Source organism: Lycium barbarum, chromosome 6 (assembly GCF_019175385.1).
Source record: "Lycium barbarum isolate Lr01 chromosome 6, ASM1917538v2, whole genome shotgun sequence".
Classification (NCBI taxonomy): domain Eukaryota; kingdom Viridiplantae; phylum Streptophyta; class Magnoliopsida; order Solanales; family Solanaceae; genus Lycium; species Lycium barbarum.
The window spans coordinates 2,280,828-2,298,208 of record NC_083342.1 but is presented as its reverse complement, the minus strand read 5'-3'; the positions used below and the strand labels follow the sequence as shown (position 1 = coordinate 2,298,208).

Sequence of the window (17,381 nt, the reverse complement as noted above, 5' to 3'; positions counted from 1 at the left end):
TCTGCGAGCATAAATTAGATCTTAAAGGCCAAAAAATTAAAGACCAATTATTTGAAGATCAACAATTAAAGACCATGCCACTTGAAGGACAAACCATGCAATATGCATGCAATTTCTTCGACTAGAGTAAGGTGTTATCCAACAGACTGCTATATGGGTCAAGGTGAAATGGGCCTCAATTTCGGAACTTTCGGGGAGAAATGGTTATTTGGCCCTTTACAAACTTTTTTTAGTTTTACAACAGATCTTCATTTCTTCACATAAGATAGCTGGAAAAAAAACACATAAGAAATCTGAAAAAGTCATTTTCTTCTATTCAAATTGTAAGAGGCTAAAAGATCTTATTTCCTCGAACTTTCTCATGTACGATCTATATTAGGTAGCCGATTTTAAAGATGTTATTTAAATTCTATTCAAAAAAGTTTAATGTATTTAAATTTTAACCGAAAAGGCCAAACTTCAACTATGTGCATAAAGTTTGGCTCAAACTTGCACTTGAAGAAGACGGAAAACTATTGCTGCTACAACTTCTTCTAATTTCTTGATCTATGTAACTTTTACACAAGTCGTTCATCTCAACTCTTTTTATATTTACGTTTGTTGGATAGTAATAATATGCATTAGTTACTGCTTTAAATTTTTTAGTTTTCTTTATAGATGGACTGCATAATAAACCAATGCAGATCAAATGATGGAAAGTTTCTAGTTATCGGTAATTCTAGTTCTAGCTATAACAAGTGTATTGTTGTATGTAATGCTGATACGATCCCAAGGAGCACACATGATTCAAGATCCTTCACCCGAGGCCAAGTCAAAGCATCTCAAGCCTTACAAGCCATGATGATGCAAAGAGAGGCGTTGGAGACCTTTGAAGAGCTTCATAGGAGATCATATGACGTGCGGATGATTGCTTAGTCGTATCGTGTGAAGATGAGATGGAAGGGAACCATGGTGGCTAGGATCGCATAGAGGCTATTCTCAAAATTCAAGTCATCATCCCTAAAGAAGACTACCAAACAAAACCCTTACTTCATTAAGGGTACTATTGTAACAACTAGTCTGGTCTTCTTTAGCTAGTTAGTATAAATACTAGCCTTAGTTTATTTCATTGGTAGATTGGATGACTTATGTATTAACAATACTCTTTGGATATTGAGAGTTTGTTTAGCTTGGTAGTTTAGGTTTGATGATAGTTCATCATAGGTGGATTCCTTTGTTGGCGATGAACCACTTTTCATTGATTTCACATTAGAGTTGTCATTTGTTGATTCAACTGATTGTCTCTAATTTGGTTTCAAATAGTATAGGCTCCTTGGGTTGAATTCAATTGGAAGGGTTTAGATTTAATATATCCAAGTTTGTCCATAAATCCAAACCTAAGTGGGTCTTGCTTTTATTCCTCTATTCTCATCCCCTTTCTTCAATTCTCATCCCCTAATTTCTTCTTATCCTTAATTTCCGTATTTTATGTTTTGATTTGGTGTTTTCCCCATATTGAATCCTATCATTTGGTGTGTTCGGTATGGAGGAAAACATTTTCCAGAAAATGCTTTCCAATTTTCTCACGTTCATTTGGTCAAAATTTTTGAAAAACATTTTCTTTTGGAAAATATTTTCCTCAAAATTGAGGAAAATGACTTCCCTGATAAAAGTAGGGAAAACAAGTTCATTCCACCAGCCACCCTACCACCACCCAACCCAAACCCCAACCACTCCCAACCCACACGCACCCCACCCACAACCCCTCCCCCGGAAAAAAAAAGTTGACTTTTTTTTTGCAACCCACCCCACCCCGTACCCTACCCCCACACCAGGGGCGGACCCATGTGTAAAGTTTGGGTGCTCCAGCACCTATTAAACTTAATCACGGAGTGTATAATTGTATAGAAAATATAAAGGAAACAAATATAAATAGTTATAGAGCACCCCCGAACTCAAAATTCCTGAGTCCAGCACCCCCAAGCTCAAAATCCTGGGTCCGCCTCTGCCCCACACCCCTACCCCCTTCCCCCCGGTAATTTTTTTTTTTTTTTTGAAAAAAAAAAGCTGACTTTTTTTTTGCACCCTACCCCCTCCCCCGCACCCCTACCCCCTACCCTCTCAGAAAACAAAAATTTTTCCCTAACCCGCACCCTACCCCTCCACCACGCCCGCACCCCTACCCCCATCACCCCCCCATCCCCGGCAAAAAAATTAATATTTTTGAAAAAAAAGTTTTGACATTTTTTTTTATTTTTTGCACCGCCAACCCCCACCCCACCCCGCACCCTACCCCCAACCACAAAAAATATTTTTTTTGAAAAAAAATGTTTTGACATTTGTTCCCCCCCCCCCCCCCCCCTCCAAAGAAAATTGAGAAAAAAAAATAAAAAAAATGAAGGGGGTGGTGTATGGGTTAAGGGAGTGGTTGGCGGTGGGGTGCAAAAAATAAAAAATAAAATGGAGTGGGGTGGGGGCTTAAGGGTGGGTGAGTGGGAGTGGGTGGGGGTGGGTGGGGGGTATGGGGTTGGGTTGGAGTTGGTGAGGGTTGGAGTGGGGGTGTAAAAAATAAAAAAAGAGCAGCCCGGTGCACTAAGCTCCCGCTATGCGCGGGGTCCGGGGAAGGGCCGGACCACAAGGGTCTATTGTACGCAGCCTTACCTTGCATTTCTGCAAGAGGCTGTTTCCACGGCTCGAACCCATGACCTCCTGGTCACATGGCAGCAACTTTACCAGTTACGCCAAGGCTCCCCTTCAAATAAAAATCAAATGAATTTTTTTTTTTGAGGGGGGTTAAGGGGGTGGGTGGGTGGGAGTGGGGTGTGGGCGGGGTTGGGGTTGGGGTATGGGGTTGGGTTGGAGTTGGTGAGGTTTAGATGAGTATTTTCCGGAAAATGTTTTCTATCAACCAAACGAACATGAGAAAATAAGTGGAAATTCACTTACTTCGAGAAAAACATTTTCCTCCATACCGAACACACCCTAAATCTTAAAATGCGTAATTATATAGGTGGATCATGAAGAGACTATCCATCTAAAAAATGTGTAGGAGTCTTTGTAGACTTCTTCGCAGCATAAAAATCTGTGTACCAACTTTTATAGCAATAAATTGCCTCAAATCAATATCACATATTCATAATCATCGATAAATCTCACGTTATCCATTTCACGTAATCCAAATTCACAATGTCTAAATTATGATTCTAGTCTATTGTGTTTGGATGCTTGCTTTCCCACAGCATTTTCATTAATTACTTACACAACATTTTCATTAATTACTTAATCATTAACAAATTTCACGTAATCTAAATTCACAATATCTAAATTATGAATCTAGTCTACTATATTTGGATGCCCACGTAATCCAAATTCGTAATATATAAATTATGAATCTAGTCTATTGTGTTTGGATGCTTTCCCACTGCATTTTCATTAATTACTTAATCATTAACAAATTTCACATAATCTAAATTATTAATCTAGTCTACTATATTTGGATGCTTCCACACCACATTTTTCATTAATTAATTAAGATCCATTTGAAGGGTCAACAAATTTTTTCAATTTATCGTTAATTTTGAATTTCCAAAACACACAAGTATTAATAGAAAGCTATAATACTTCCAAGAAAACATTATTGATGATATTAAAATGCCAATTTGCAAATCCAATAACAAAGAGGGTCATTAATATATAAACTAGATAAATCATTAAAAAAAGCATCTACAATAAGGATTCATGCCGTGTTAAGAAATTGTTCTTAGAACCTTTCTTTTTTCAACTTTAAATCACCCCATCCCCAAAAAAAAATAGCGCAGTGCACTAAGCTCCTAAGAAATGGCCAGACCACAACAGTCTATTGTATAAAATCTTACCCCGTATTTCTACAATAGATTATTTTTACGGCTCGAACCCGTGATCTTTGAGTCACATGATAGTAACTTTACCAGTTACGCCACTGCTTCCCATTAATCTCCCCCACAAAAAATGTCTTTCAAAATTGTTAGATGCACATTGGTCAAATTGGATGTAGAGACAACTAAAGAGTCATCTAATCCGACGGCCCCAAAGAGTTCTATTTTTTTCTAAACCTCCAACAACCAAATGTGAAACCTAATTTTATCGGTCTCTTCGTTTTTTTGGCCATTACTGATGTGGGCCAACAAATTCATAACATCGCCTTCCTCAATGTTTCGTTTTTTCTTGTTATATGGAGTAGTAGAGTAGTTCTCTTGGTCTAGTATTTATTGTAAATCTAATTGTTTTTTTTGGTAAGAAAATAAATGAAGAAATCGGTAATGGACCTATAAAATTATTTAATTAATTGTAAATTTGTGCATATTCAGAAATTATGTAAATTTAATTTTAATCCATAATATATAACTATACATATTAAATTTTTAATTAATTGAATTGTATACTTTTGATCATTTTGATTGTGAATATGTACCTATTTTTCACACTTATTAATTTTTCCATCACTAATTAACTCATGTGTAGTGTTAAGTTTGTATCATATTTCATACTTGACGGTCATATAATTCTATAAGACTAACTAGTCAACAACAACAATATACCCACTGCGGAGTATGATTAGGATACCATGTATGCAGACTATCCCTACCTTCGAAGGTAGACATGCTATTTCCAATTGACCATCAGCTCAAGTAAAAGCATTTTAAAGTAGTTTGAAAAAATAAAACAACGATAGTGGAATAGTCATGACAAAAAAAAAAAAAAATGAAAGAAAGCACGATAGATCATTCTTGAAATGAGTCAATTATTTGTAACAAATCATACGATAATTGAAGTGCAGAAAACTATAACTAGTCAGGTATAGCATTTTTTGTAAATGAAAAAAAAATATTTTTTAATTAATTAAAAATTAAATATTTTGAATCATATATACATATCACAATTTACAAGGATCCTAAGCTTAAATTATTCAGGGAGCAAAAAGTCTATAGAGCCCGTTTGGATCGGCTTACAGCTTAAAGCTGTTTGCAGCTTATAAGCTGAAAAAAATAAGTTGGGGTAGTCCAACTTATTTTTTTTGGCTTATAAGCTGTTTTCAGCTTATAAGCTGCTTTAGATAAACTAAGTCAAATGGGTCCAATTATTTTTTTGAGCTTATTTTAAGCATAAAATGACTTTAAGCTGGCCAGCCAAACACTCAAAAAAGCTGAAAACAGCTTATAAGCTAACTTATAAGCCAATCCAAACGGGCTCATAGTATCATTACTCCTCTTCCACCGTACGCAGTGACGTTATTAAAAAGGCAAAAACACTAATGACAGTAGAGAGCAGGATACGACCACGTAAACGTGAGCACACTGTAACAGAACCCGGACTTGTTCTTACAAAATAAACCGGATTTGATAACGAAGTGATACGTCCGGAACTTTTTGTGTAGTAGTAATTGAAGAGGATTAGCTGCTTGATGCCGGTTTTCGGTAAAGAAAAAGCGCCCAAGAGGAAGAAGAAAGAAGAAAGAAGAGAGAGAGAGTCGCCGCCGTGTAGTTTCTCTCTCTAAAAACCCTAATTGATTCATCTAATCCATGTACTAAACACCTCTAATTAACCTTATTTGCAATGAAAATAACGAATTTATTATATTTATTTTTCATCGGAATTGACTTTTTGATCGGAGTATTTTTAGGTTTACTGATTTTTTTTTTTTTTACTTGCAATATGATTTAGATCAATATTTGTTTGGACATTGGATTGCTTTGTTTGGTTGATTAATTGGAGAGTTCAACGACGGAGTAAAGATGGATTTGGTTGCTAGCTGCAAGGTAATTATTTTGCAATTTTTTTGTAGTTGTTGTTGAAGTGTTCGTGTTTTTATTTTTTTGGGTGTTAATTGAGATGAGTATGCTCGGATTGATGTGTCGGTTTTATTCGGAGAGATATGATTAGGAACGAAGCTATATGGGATAAGGTGGAGTGGTGTCAGTGGAGGACAAGATGAGGGTAGCACGAATGGGATAGTTCGGGCATGTGAAGAGGAGGTGCGAGGATGCACTAGTAAGAAGGTGTGAGAGGCTGACTATAGCAGGGTTAGGAGAGCTAGAGGTAGAAGTAGGCCGAAGAAGAACTGGGGAAGGTGATTAGATAGGACATGGCGCAACTTCAGCTGACTGAGGACATGATCTTAGATAGGAAGGTATGGTGGTTGAGGGTTAGGATAGAAAGTTAGTAGGTAGTTGAGTGTTGTCGCACTTTGTGTGGGAGAGGATGAGGAATAGCCTACTCTCCTTTTTTTTTTCCTAGTATTATTTACTTATCGCATAGTTCCTTATTTTTCGTAGTACTATTTAGTTATCGCATAGTTGCTTATCCTTCAATGTGTATTACTATCTGTTGCTCCATTTGTTTTGTATCTTGCTTTTTGCTGTCTTATTTTATTTTGAGCTGAGGCCGAGGGTTTCTCGGAAATAACCGACCTCTAAAGGTAGGGGTAAGGTCTGCCTACATCCCACCCTTTTCAGACCTCACTTGTGTGAATACACTGGGTATGTTGTTGTTGTTGTATACTATGCTTGGTGCTTGTGATTAGGATTATTGATCGGTAAGTGTTAAAATGTCGGATGAACAAAAAAAAAATAAAATTAAACAAGGTAGATGCTGGAGAAATGTGAACATAGATAGTAATAACTCCGCAAGCGGCCCTGGTTGTGGATAAGGAAAGATAACATTGATTCTGGTGTTTACGCGCTCCAAACATGCCTCCATTGCAGAAATTATATGGTTATGGGGCTAGGTATGTTATGTGTTGAACTGCGTGTTGCATAATGTTGTGATTCTAAAATAAAAATCAGGCAGTTAATGGTTGGCCTAGTGATTCCTTTTTTTTTTTTTTTTTTAAGGTTCTAGAAGTGGTTTACAGATCACTTTTTGTATCAATATACTGACTCCTGTGTGATGCCTGGGATTTGCGAATTGGTTGGTTTTGTTGGTGAAATTTAATTGTCTCTTATAGGATAAGTTGGCATATTTTCGGATAAAGGAGCTCAAAGATGTTCTGACTCAACTTAGTCTCTCGAAGCAAGGGAAGAAGCAGGTTTGAGCTTTTTCCATGCATTTTTTTAGGTTTGCTGGTTGAAACACAGCTTCCTTGCTTTTTGCTTAATTAGTTGGCTGATGCTTTCTTCTTTCATACCGTGCTATATTATCACTTGTGAGAGAGAGTCCTGTGATATTGAGCTTATTTTTCTCCATGGTTATTGCAATTTTTATGACATGTTCTCCTCTTTATCTATATTTTGATTAATTTATGGCTCTTTACACATGCTGAGTTTAGTTAGTCCTTCTCGTTTGTTGTTGCTAGAATGGTAAATGATGTTTCCATTGGAGTCGTCTCTTGAAATAGGACTCTTAATGTGGGAATCTGCAAATAGTGCTACAGAAATGAGAGGGCTTCTTGGGAACTTTCTCAACTTATCATAGTATTTATTACCTTATTGCAGAAAATGGGAAGTGGGAGGGCTTCTTTTCCTTTTCTGATTAACACATTAGCGTGCTTGACGAGGCTTTTGTAAAGAAATAAGTATTTTTGAGCAGTAGAAAAAGTTGAAAAAAGTAGCTTTTCCTGAAAATTCGTGCTTTTGATTTTTAGGACAAGATTACCCATATAAAAAATTCATCTTTACCAAATTAGTTAATAGTAACTCCTATTTTCGAAAAGTGACACTTAAAAGCACTTTTCAAAATATTGGGCAAACAGAGACTACTAAGTAAAGCACTTCGCAAATAATTTAGCCAAATGCAAACCGCTACTCTCACAAAGCACTTCTGCGAAAAACATATTTGGTCTGAATTAAGCAACCGAAAAAAACACTTTGGTAAGAAGTACTTCTCAAGTATACTGGTTTCGGCAGCTTTGCCAAAGATGCTCTAGTTCTTAAGTTGTCTTTCTTTACGGCAATTGTTCTTTTTCTTTAGCCTAAGCCTAAGCCTCAAGACTTTTTATTTTCATGATTAATTATTGATTGGTTACATTCTTGCACAACACTTTACAGCGATATGTTAGTTTGATGCTTGACACTATTATGTGGTAATGCAGGACCTTGTTGATCGCATATTAGCTACACTCTCTGATGAACGAGGTGAGCAGCCATATTTCTTGCTTGAAGATGGGAAAATGTTAAGACACATCTTGTTTGTTGTTGGTTTTCTTTGTGTGTTTCACCATTCTAGGTTTTCATTTACTTGCTTCCTTTTTCACATACGCCAATCTTACCCTGGAGTTGCTGATGATTTCTCTTTGGGATTTCAGCTGTCTGATTCTTTCCTTGTCTTTATCCAACTTGATGTACCAGGTTTCCTCATTATTCAATCTAATATCCTCAGTCTGCCTCCCTCGTTCTCATGCAGTTTGTGCGCGATGCATATGATTTTATTCTGTGTCTCAGATTTTTTAAGGGTTTTAATGCTTGAAATTATCTTTCATAATTATGTCTTACCCATTGTGTTGGTGAACATTGTGTGATAATAGTGAAAATGCTTAAAACTGAACCCTTCAAGTACTTGTTAATTGAGGGTTTCATTTAGTGTGTATTTTTCATGTTAAGTGTACTTGCATATTTTGCTCTTAAAGTGGATTTGTTTGCACACACGGCCTTTTGATAACTGATTCTCACATACGTCTTTGATGCTGAACAGTTTCAGGAATGTGGCCAAAGAAAAACAGTGTTGCGAAGGAAGATGTTGCAAAACTTGTTGATGACATTTACAGGTATAAAGCAGTTTTAATCTCAGAATACACCTATCTTAAAGGTTGGAAATGGAGTCTGATGTTTAAGGCTCCCTATCCCATTGTTTCAATCAGTTGGACATTTCTGTCAAAAATATTTCCTTGTGAACTTAAAATGAAGTGCAGAAGTGAGAATTTTTTCCTCTTAATTGGTACTCAGTGAAATTCTTCAGTTCTGTGCATAGTGATCTTTTTTTTGTCTCCCAGAAAAATGCAGGTATCTGGGGCAACTGACCTAGCATCGAAGTCACAAGTCGTCTCGGATACCAGTAATGTGAAGTTGAAGGAGGAAGTTGATGACTCTTACCATATGAAAATTCGCTGTGTGTGTACAAGCTCGTTACAAACTGAAACAATGATTCAGGTTTTACTTCTGTACTAATTTCCCTCATCTCTCTTACTCATTTTTATGCATACTTGTATAGTCCATGTACTACTTTGAGTGGGTAAAGCTCCTCTTGTGCTCAGATTCTCTTTCGAAAGATATAATACATCTGCTTATGTACTTGGAAGCTGCGTAATTGCTTATGATATTTCTTAGTTAGACTGCTACAGAATTGGATCTTTTACATATTAGACTATCATGCTCATCTGTAAATTGCATTTTTATTGTTAGTATGATTACAATCAACTTGTTCATTCGTACATTGCTGTGATATTAGAATGAACTATGCCTTTTTTTTCTTTCTAAAGAAAATCTGCCACGATGAGGGGTTGTGTATATCTTGTATTTGGTGCGATGCATTGGACATAGCGTCAGCCTGAGCATTAGAAGCTTCTGTTTCTTGTACTTGATGTATCACTTTTTGTGTCTCATGATGCAATCATGCTTGCAGTGTGAAAACAGAAGATGTCTCACGTGGCAACATATTCGTTGTGTTGTCATACCCGATAAGCCAATGGAGGGTGGTGATCCACCAATTCCGCCTACAACTTTTTACTGTGAATTGTGCAGACTGGTTCGCGCCGACCCGTAAGTGTCACTTTTGGTGGTTACTTCACTTTTATGGGTTCTGTTTACTGGAGTGTTGCACTTACTCATGTATCTTCACTTGTATGAGGATTTTTTTTTCCAAATAAAGTGTATTCTCGGTATCTTCTAGATGTCAAACATGTAGATGTTTGTTTTCTACTTTCTATATACATAATATAGTTCTCTTCCACTTAAAAAGGTGTTTTCTGACGTTGCGATTTAATTTTGAATCTTTGACATCTTAAGTAGAACAATTTGATATTAAGGCTACAATTGGGCTTTTCCCTCTCTGAGATGAGCCAATGTACTGGAACCCTGGATAAGAAAACTGGGGTGGCTCCCCTTATTTTATGTGGAAACCAGGTTGTGATGGGTGTGGGGGCGGTCTCTCTAGGTGCAAGTACAGATATGTCATCTAGGAGTTGAGAGAGTTGTTAACTTGTATGTTATTTTCTGCAGTTGCTCTGAACTTTCACCGGGTAAAGACGTTTTCCCTTATATTGATTTTTCACATTCATAGCATGTGAAGTCTAAGTTGTATATTTTCTAATGTAGCTGTTATCCATAAGCCTAGCAAACAAGTGGGTGCTAACCTGGGATTTTCAGTGCATTGGGAGTAAGACCTGATAGTTCATTTGCCATGGATATGGATACATAAATGACCACTTTGATGCAGCTTTACTTTGTAACCATACAGCCTTTATATGGTAATGCTTGTTTCACCTTCCATAACTGAATTCTCTGTATGCAGTTTCTGGGTGACAATGGGACACCCTTTATATCCCGCAAAGTTGGCCATTACCAGCGTTCCTGCCGATGGGTGAGTTACCCGCAACTTTGTTTCAGTTGGCTATCCTGTTCTCTATTATTGCTGCTACGGTTCTAATTGCTGGGGCTTAATTTGTTTATGGCGTTAATTCTGTGAATATTCGGGACATGCAATTTCTAGTGCCTGTTCTTGTCAATGGATGGCCTTTGGTTGCCACAAATTGATGGTGCAGTTTCATATTTTCCTCACTATTTTATTACCTGCTTTTGATATTAGGGCATGTGTGCAAAAGACTCAACACTAGTTTAATCTTGTATCTTGTGCATGCAAGATTTTAGTGTAAACGTGCATGTCTTGGATCTAGTTGCATCTGTATTTGTATGGTTCCCCATAGGTCAGAAGTTTGTGTTAAGGTGAAATAGCTTGGCCATTGTTAGTTAGCTTCATGTGAGAACAGTTCATTAGCTTCATGTGAGAACAGGTCATCAGTTTGAATCACTTTCAGTTGCATCCAAGATAGGTTTAGCTTCTGAAATGTATGAATTGTGCCTTTCTTCGTCCTCAGCTCGCTGATACAGTTTTTAACTGGTGTATGACATGTATAAGCTTTTTCTGCCTTCTGTGGCAAGTGGTCTCTTGAATGTAAGAGGATTCTCTGTTAAATGGTAATTTTCATTTTCTTTTTCAGTTAGATATCTGTATAAGTTGTCTAGAGGATTATGCTTCTGCCTATTTTCCTTACTGAATTACTTGCTCTATCATCCACATGGCATGTTCTGCATTTTTTGCTAAGCAAGTAATGAATCTTTTTCCTAATTACTTTTCTCATCTGTGAATTTGCAGCACGAACCCTGTGCAGAGTATTGAGAAAACATTTCAGATCACTAGAGCAGACAGAGACTTGTTGGCAAAACAGGAAAATGATCTCCAGGTTGTTGGCTTTTTTAGTGATGGTTTGAGATAAATAAGTCCTTTTATATTCATCGTGTTTGTTCTACAAACTTGTCAGGCTTGGTGCATGCTTCTCAATGACAAGGTACAATTTAGGATGCAGTGGCCTCAATATGCAGATTTGCAGGTGAATGGTATGCTCTGTCCTATATTGCTTCTTTTTGTAGTCCTTAGCCTATTGGAAGTAAATGCTGTATAGTTATATTCTTCTCCATAGTTTTCTTAGTTATGTTTTTCTCTCTAGTCTATAGTTTTTTGGCCTTAATAAGAACTCAGGGGGTGAGGTAAACCTGAGATAGTGTTCTAGTATTCTTTCTGACCCTTCTTAACTTAAATATTGTTTATGCAATTTTTTGCCATGTATTCTGCTGCAAAGCCTCAAGTTCCATAAATGCATTGAAGATTGCATTTACAATTTTTTGGTCTAGAAGATCTTTTCTCTGTGCATTAACTTCCGTTGAATCTCAACCAACAGGGGTTCCAGTGCGCGCGATAAATAGACCTGGCTCTCAATTGCTCGGTGCTAATGGTCGAGATGATGGCCCTATAGTGAGTATTAATAACATGCACTTCTATTTCTGCTGCTTGGGAAGTGAATTGGGGGGTCGGGATGTATATATATTTGGGTGTGTGTGTGTTGCTCTTTGATGTATATATACATCGTCGTGTGTTGAGCAGATATGTTGAAATTGAAAAAGTAGCAAATTATAGTATGTTGCATATGGACTCTAAAAAGATGTGTAATTCAAGTTCCGATAATTGATCAAATTGGTCCCAGAAAAGTTTTGGGATAAAGCATTTAGCCTAAAAGACCTTTCTCTCAATTCACGACTTAACCATTTTATCAGATCACACCATGCACCAGAGATGGAATCAACAAGATCACATTAACAGGATGTGATGCTCGTGTCTTTTGCTTAGGGGTCAGACTTGTGAAGCGGCGTACTGTTCAACAGGTAGTCAAGTTTGACCTTCATTATGAAATTATGTAATTCTCTCTTGCAAAAACACTTTTTTAGCTGTTGTTTTTCAGTATTCAGTTGAAGTCTCACTTTGTTAGCAAGTCAATAAAAATAAAAGCACGCTAGTCATATATCGAAAGTATTTACAATGTAATAATATAGCTCAACCCATAATCATCTATCAAGTTAGTCCAACAAGCGACATGGAAGGGCATTTTTCTTTGCACCGTAAACATTAATGAATAGAAAATGATGAGTAATTAAAAAATTTGAAGTGTTCTATTGACTATGATAAGAATTGGAAAGACAGCAAGGGGAAAGACAGGAAGAGAGAGGAGGTTTAGTAGTAGTGTGTGCTTTGGAGCACCTATGCTGTTCTAGATAGGCAGAATAGGAAGGGGAAGAAACATAAAGGTAGGAGCTTGTGTCAATTTGGTTTTGGAGCACCTATGATATTCTTGGATTTATAGATGATTGAGTACCTTCTCAAAAAAGGATGATTGAATACCTCCGTAGAGAGTTACTGCCTTATAGTCTTGTGTGCATGGAATTTTTTATCAAATCATTAACAAAAGAACAGTAGATTAATAGTTTGACCCTATAACTTGACGTAAGTTTTTCTCTAGCCTAGATCAACTTAAGTTAAATGAAGTCTCTATCGTTTTGCTTAAAAAGATCAAATATGGAACTTCAGACACCTGAAAGTTCATATAACTCTACGAGAATCCTTATGAAATTCTTTCATTTGCTTCTCTTCGATGGAAGTTTGAGTTTCCTAGGATGTATCCTAAATTTTTGGCCTAATTCTTCTTCTGGGAACTCCCGTGAAAAAACATTGGTGGGCTTGTAGACGAGGTGGTCAACGAACTGAGCTATACCCCAGAGTGTTAGTGAGGAATGTTTTACAAGGTCTTAATTAAAAGAAAAAGAGTTGATTCAAAAGCAAACTTTACAAAGAATTAATCAATCTACCGTTTTCACGATACCAAGATTATACTATGGCTATAGTAGCAGTTCACATTACCCAATCTACCTATATCTAAGATGCTTGCTAGACCTGATGTCCTGTCATTCCCATCCAGCTGTTGTCCTGATATATTCCTGACCATTATAAAAGATAAAAATTCCTCATAGCTTTCCATTTACGTTAATATAGACTTGTTAATATACAAGGCATTTTGTGTATAGATTGTTTCATGGTTGCTGATATAATTTTGTTTAATTGTTAGGTTCTTAGTATGATTCCAAAGGAGTCAGATGGTGAGCAATTTGAAGACGCTCTTTCTCGCGTTCGTCGTTGCGTTGGTGGTGGGACGGCCACTGAAAATGCTGATAGTGATAGTGATCTGGAAGTGGTTGCTGATTGTATTCCTGTCAATCTTCGGTGCCCTGTAAGTGCATACTGAAGTTCTAATCCTGTTCACACCGTCTATTAGTTGGTGTTGCTAAGTTAATCACTGTATTATCTCTTGGCATATTTGTGACCGTGTGAGACTTCCTCACTTTTTTTTAGTGGGTCTTTTGTTTTGTTCAAAGTAGACAATCAAGCTCCCTTAGGCGCTATCCTAGTCCTAGACGTTATCAAGTGTTTATTTGATTGTTTGAACAAGGAACCATAGATCGACCTTTTAGGTATCACCTGATCAAGAAAGCATGGTGGAGCACAGGCTTCTTTTGGTTTTCCATCTGTATTAGTCTCCTCACGTCTCCTGCTATTGTTATGTTAATTGATTTCTTTGGAGGAGGATAGCATGTCACGGTTTCGAATAAGTTGCTTCTATTTGAATTCTATTCTCTCTGTTGCTTTCTTGCAATATTTAATTGCCGTGTAACGCAGCACGAGTCCTAGTGTTCAATTTCTCTTGTGTGTACATAACAGATGAGTGGTTCAAGGATGAAAGTTGCTGGTAGATTCAAACCTTGTATACACATGGGCTGCTTTGATCTTGACGTCTTTGTTGAAATGAATCAAAGGTCGAGGAAGGCAAGCAACTCTGACCCGAACTGAACTTACTTTTCTGTCTCCATAATATCTAAGTTCCCATCATGTATCCATGGGATATTATTTGTTGACAAATCTTGTGCATGTGATGCAGTGGCAATGCCCCATCTGTCTCAAGAACTACTCTTTGGAGCATGTCATCATAGATCCGTATTTCAATCGAATTACTTCTCAGGTATTGCTGGTTTTTCTTTATGTGATAATAACTCTGTTTTAAAGTTTAGCTGATTTTTTTGCGCGGTTTGGCGGTGTAGATGCGAAGTTGTGGAGAAGATGTTACAGAAATTGAAGTGAAACCTGATGGTTCTTGGCGCGCAAAGACAGAAGGTGATCGAAGGAGTCTTGGGGATCTTGGGCGTTGGCATTTACCTGATGGGTCTCTGAGTGAATCTCTAGATATAGAGTCAAAGCCTAAGCCTGAAATTCTTAAGCAGGTTAAACAGGAAGGAGGCTCTGATGGAAATGGCCTTAAAGTTGGATTGAAGAAGAACAGAAACGGATTGTGGGAAATCAGCAAACCTGAAGACCAAACATTTTCATCCGGAAATATATCAAGAGAAAATTTTGGTCAGGATGTCATTCCAATGAGCAGCAGTGCCACTGGGAGTGGCAAAGAAGGTGAAGATCCCAGCGTTAATCAAGGTGGTAATGGGAACCTTGACTTCTCGAACAATGCGTTTGATCTTGAGGCCATGTCTCTTAATATTGACCCAACATATGGTTTTGGCAACGGAAATCCGTCAGTACCAGCAGGAGATGCTGAAGTTATTGTACTAAGTGATTCTGAAGAAGAAAATGAGCCAATTATCCCATCTGGAGCTATCTTTAACAACCATAGTGATGCACCTGTAGTTTCTTTTCCAGCTCAGCCACAAGGAATTCCGGATTCTTTTCATGATTCTGCGCTTGTTAACGGTGGGAATTCATGCCTGGGGCTGTTCAATTCTAATGATGATGATTTTGGGATGAACATGTGGTCCTTGCCTTCTGGAACCCAAGGTGGCCCTGGTTTTCAGTTATTTAGTTCTAATGCTGATGTTTCAGGATCTTTAGATGTGCAGCATGGTTCTATTAACTGTACCAGTTCTATCAGTGGGTATGGTTTGGCTGGAGATACTGGCATTGGATCTGCTTCTCTTCTTCCTGGAACATACGCCGATCCCCCTAATGCTAATATGAATGACAGTTTAGTTGATAATCCCCTAGCATTTAGTGGTAATGATCCCTCACTTCAGATATTTCTTCCCACTAGACCATCAGATATGTCAGTGGAAGCTGCGAGGGATCCGCCTGATGTTTCAAATGGCGTTGGTACTGAGGATTGGATCTCACTTAGGCTTGGTGGTGATGGAGGGGTTGATGGTGATTCTGCAGTTGCAAATGGGGTAAGCTCTGGGCAGCAAGTACAAACAAAAGACACTGCCTTGAACTCATTGGCTGACACTGGTATCTTCCTGTTCTAGTTCTTTAGTACTAATTCTTTTTTCTTTTCTTTTTTTGTGGTGGGGGGTGGGGTGGGGTGGGGGGGGGGGAGATGGGGGTTTGCAAGAGCACAGGTAGATCATTTTCCACACTGTCTTGAATTTGCATTGTGGGATTTGCACTTTTATCTGCAAAATAAAAATTAATGGGTAAATTGACCAGAATTAGCTAGTTAGGCAATTTAGTTGAGAAACTCCCGTACAAGCACAATTCAGAGTAGTGAGGTGTAGCTCTCTTACTGATATTTTCTTTTCGCATCTGCCTAGCCTGGTGGATATTCATATGAGAGCTAAGATGTGTTGTCCAGAAATTCTGTTTTGATTCATATATTGGAGCTATTCTAAATGTAGTTAGTGATGCTCCTGTTTATGCAGCTTCATTGCTTCTTGGTATGAATGAGAGCAGATCAACTAAGAGCAGTAGAGAACGATCAGACAGTCCTTTTACATTTCCTCGTCAACGTCGTTCTGTAAGACCAAGATTGTATTTAAGTATTAATTCGGATTCTGAATAGGAGCAGATTGGTGGTGGCAGAACAGTGATCACTTTTGCTAAGCAAAGTATGTGGATGTGACCAGTTGAGCTCTTGCTAGTGAACACATATCAGGCAACATGAAACTGTCCTCTTACATCTGTGCTGGCACTGCAGGAGTTTTCTCTTAGTGGTATGTACTCCACTATGCAAATTTTTATTAAGTACTATGGGTTCTTGTTTGTTCATAGCACGTCCCCAATTCCCAGGCGCCCTTACCGCTCGCTCTCTTTTCTGTTGCAAACAGGACCAAATCACATTTTTTCCTCTTCCATTTCGCGGATGATTCCTTGGAAGGTGACTCGCTGGTGAACTGTACATTTGGACAGCTTAGCTCAGGACAAAAAGTTCTAGTAACATCCACTGGTTAATCAACTCTGGATATAGCGGGGGAGGCATTTTAGCGCTTCAAAATCTCCTCTAGCCATGTGTGATGCCAGTAGCCTGTAAATCAGTTTAAACTAATTTATAAAATGTAGTAGAATATTTCTGAATGTGTTAATCGTTAGTGGACTTTTTAAGGCCTGGTTGTGCCTCGGGGCACACAAAGTGAGGAGGTTCAATCTCCTGAAGTTTTGTTCCGGGGGAAGGTAAGATGAAATAACGGTGGCACTTTCTTTGTTCCAGTCCATGCATTTGTAATGAGAAGGGAATGTGGAACCCACTATAGAGTTGTATGATTGTGTCGATAAGAATGCAGAGAACTATGCCCAACCCTTGCTACCGTTTGGTGTTGGCTATCTTGTGAGAACCTGCCCTTGTATCTGTTGTTTCTCCTTTACACCTTAATACCTCCAGTCTGGTGGGTAATGAACAAGAATTTGAAAATACCCTGCTGTTGGTTTAAAGAAACTTACATTTAAAAACAGCCTGTGACACCGATAGAATTACTTTGTGATAGATTCTGAATATAGAGAAATTGAAATTATGGTGTATAATTTGAGCCGAAATGTTTGGCAGGTTATCGAAGGACTTA

General features: G+C 37.8%; 1 protein-coding gene across 5 annotated transcripts; it reads left to right on the top strand.

Annotated features, from left to right (window-relative positions):
* Positions 1-5,266: 5,266 nt before the first annotated feature.
* Positions 5,267-17,156, top strand: LOC132600440 (E3 SUMO-protein ligase SIZ1). Of its 5 annotated transcripts, none has more exons than XR_009567202.1 (18): positions 5,267-5,495; positions 5,680-5,774; positions 6,962-7,042; positions 8,045-8,087; positions 8,644-8,716; positions 8,942-9,098; positions 9,571-9,707; positions 10,459-10,527; positions 11,320-11,407; positions 11,486-11,561; positions 11,903-11,976; positions 12,276-12,383; positions 13,619-13,780; positions 14,269-14,373; positions 14,486-14,566; positions 14,646-15,837; positions 16,248-16,538; positions 16,653-17,156. XR_009567202.1 is itself a non-coding variant. In XM_060313614.1 (17 exons), the coding sequence occupies exons 2-17, from the start codon at positions 5,751-5,753 to the stop codon at positions 16,385-16,387; spliced, it is 2,610 nt and encodes an 869-aa protein (XP_060169597.1). In that variant the 5' UTR covers positions 5,268-5,539; positions 5,680-5,750; the 3' UTR covers positions 16,388-16,539. The 5 variants fall into 5 exon arrangements, 1 of the variants encoding a protein (XP_060169597.1); XR_009567201.1 differs by having other exon boundaries at positions 5,268-5,539; XM_060313614.1 differs by lacking the exon at positions 16,653-17,156 and having other exon boundaries at positions 5,268-5,539; positions 16,248-16,539.
* Positions 17,157-17,381: the final 225 nt, after the last annotated feature.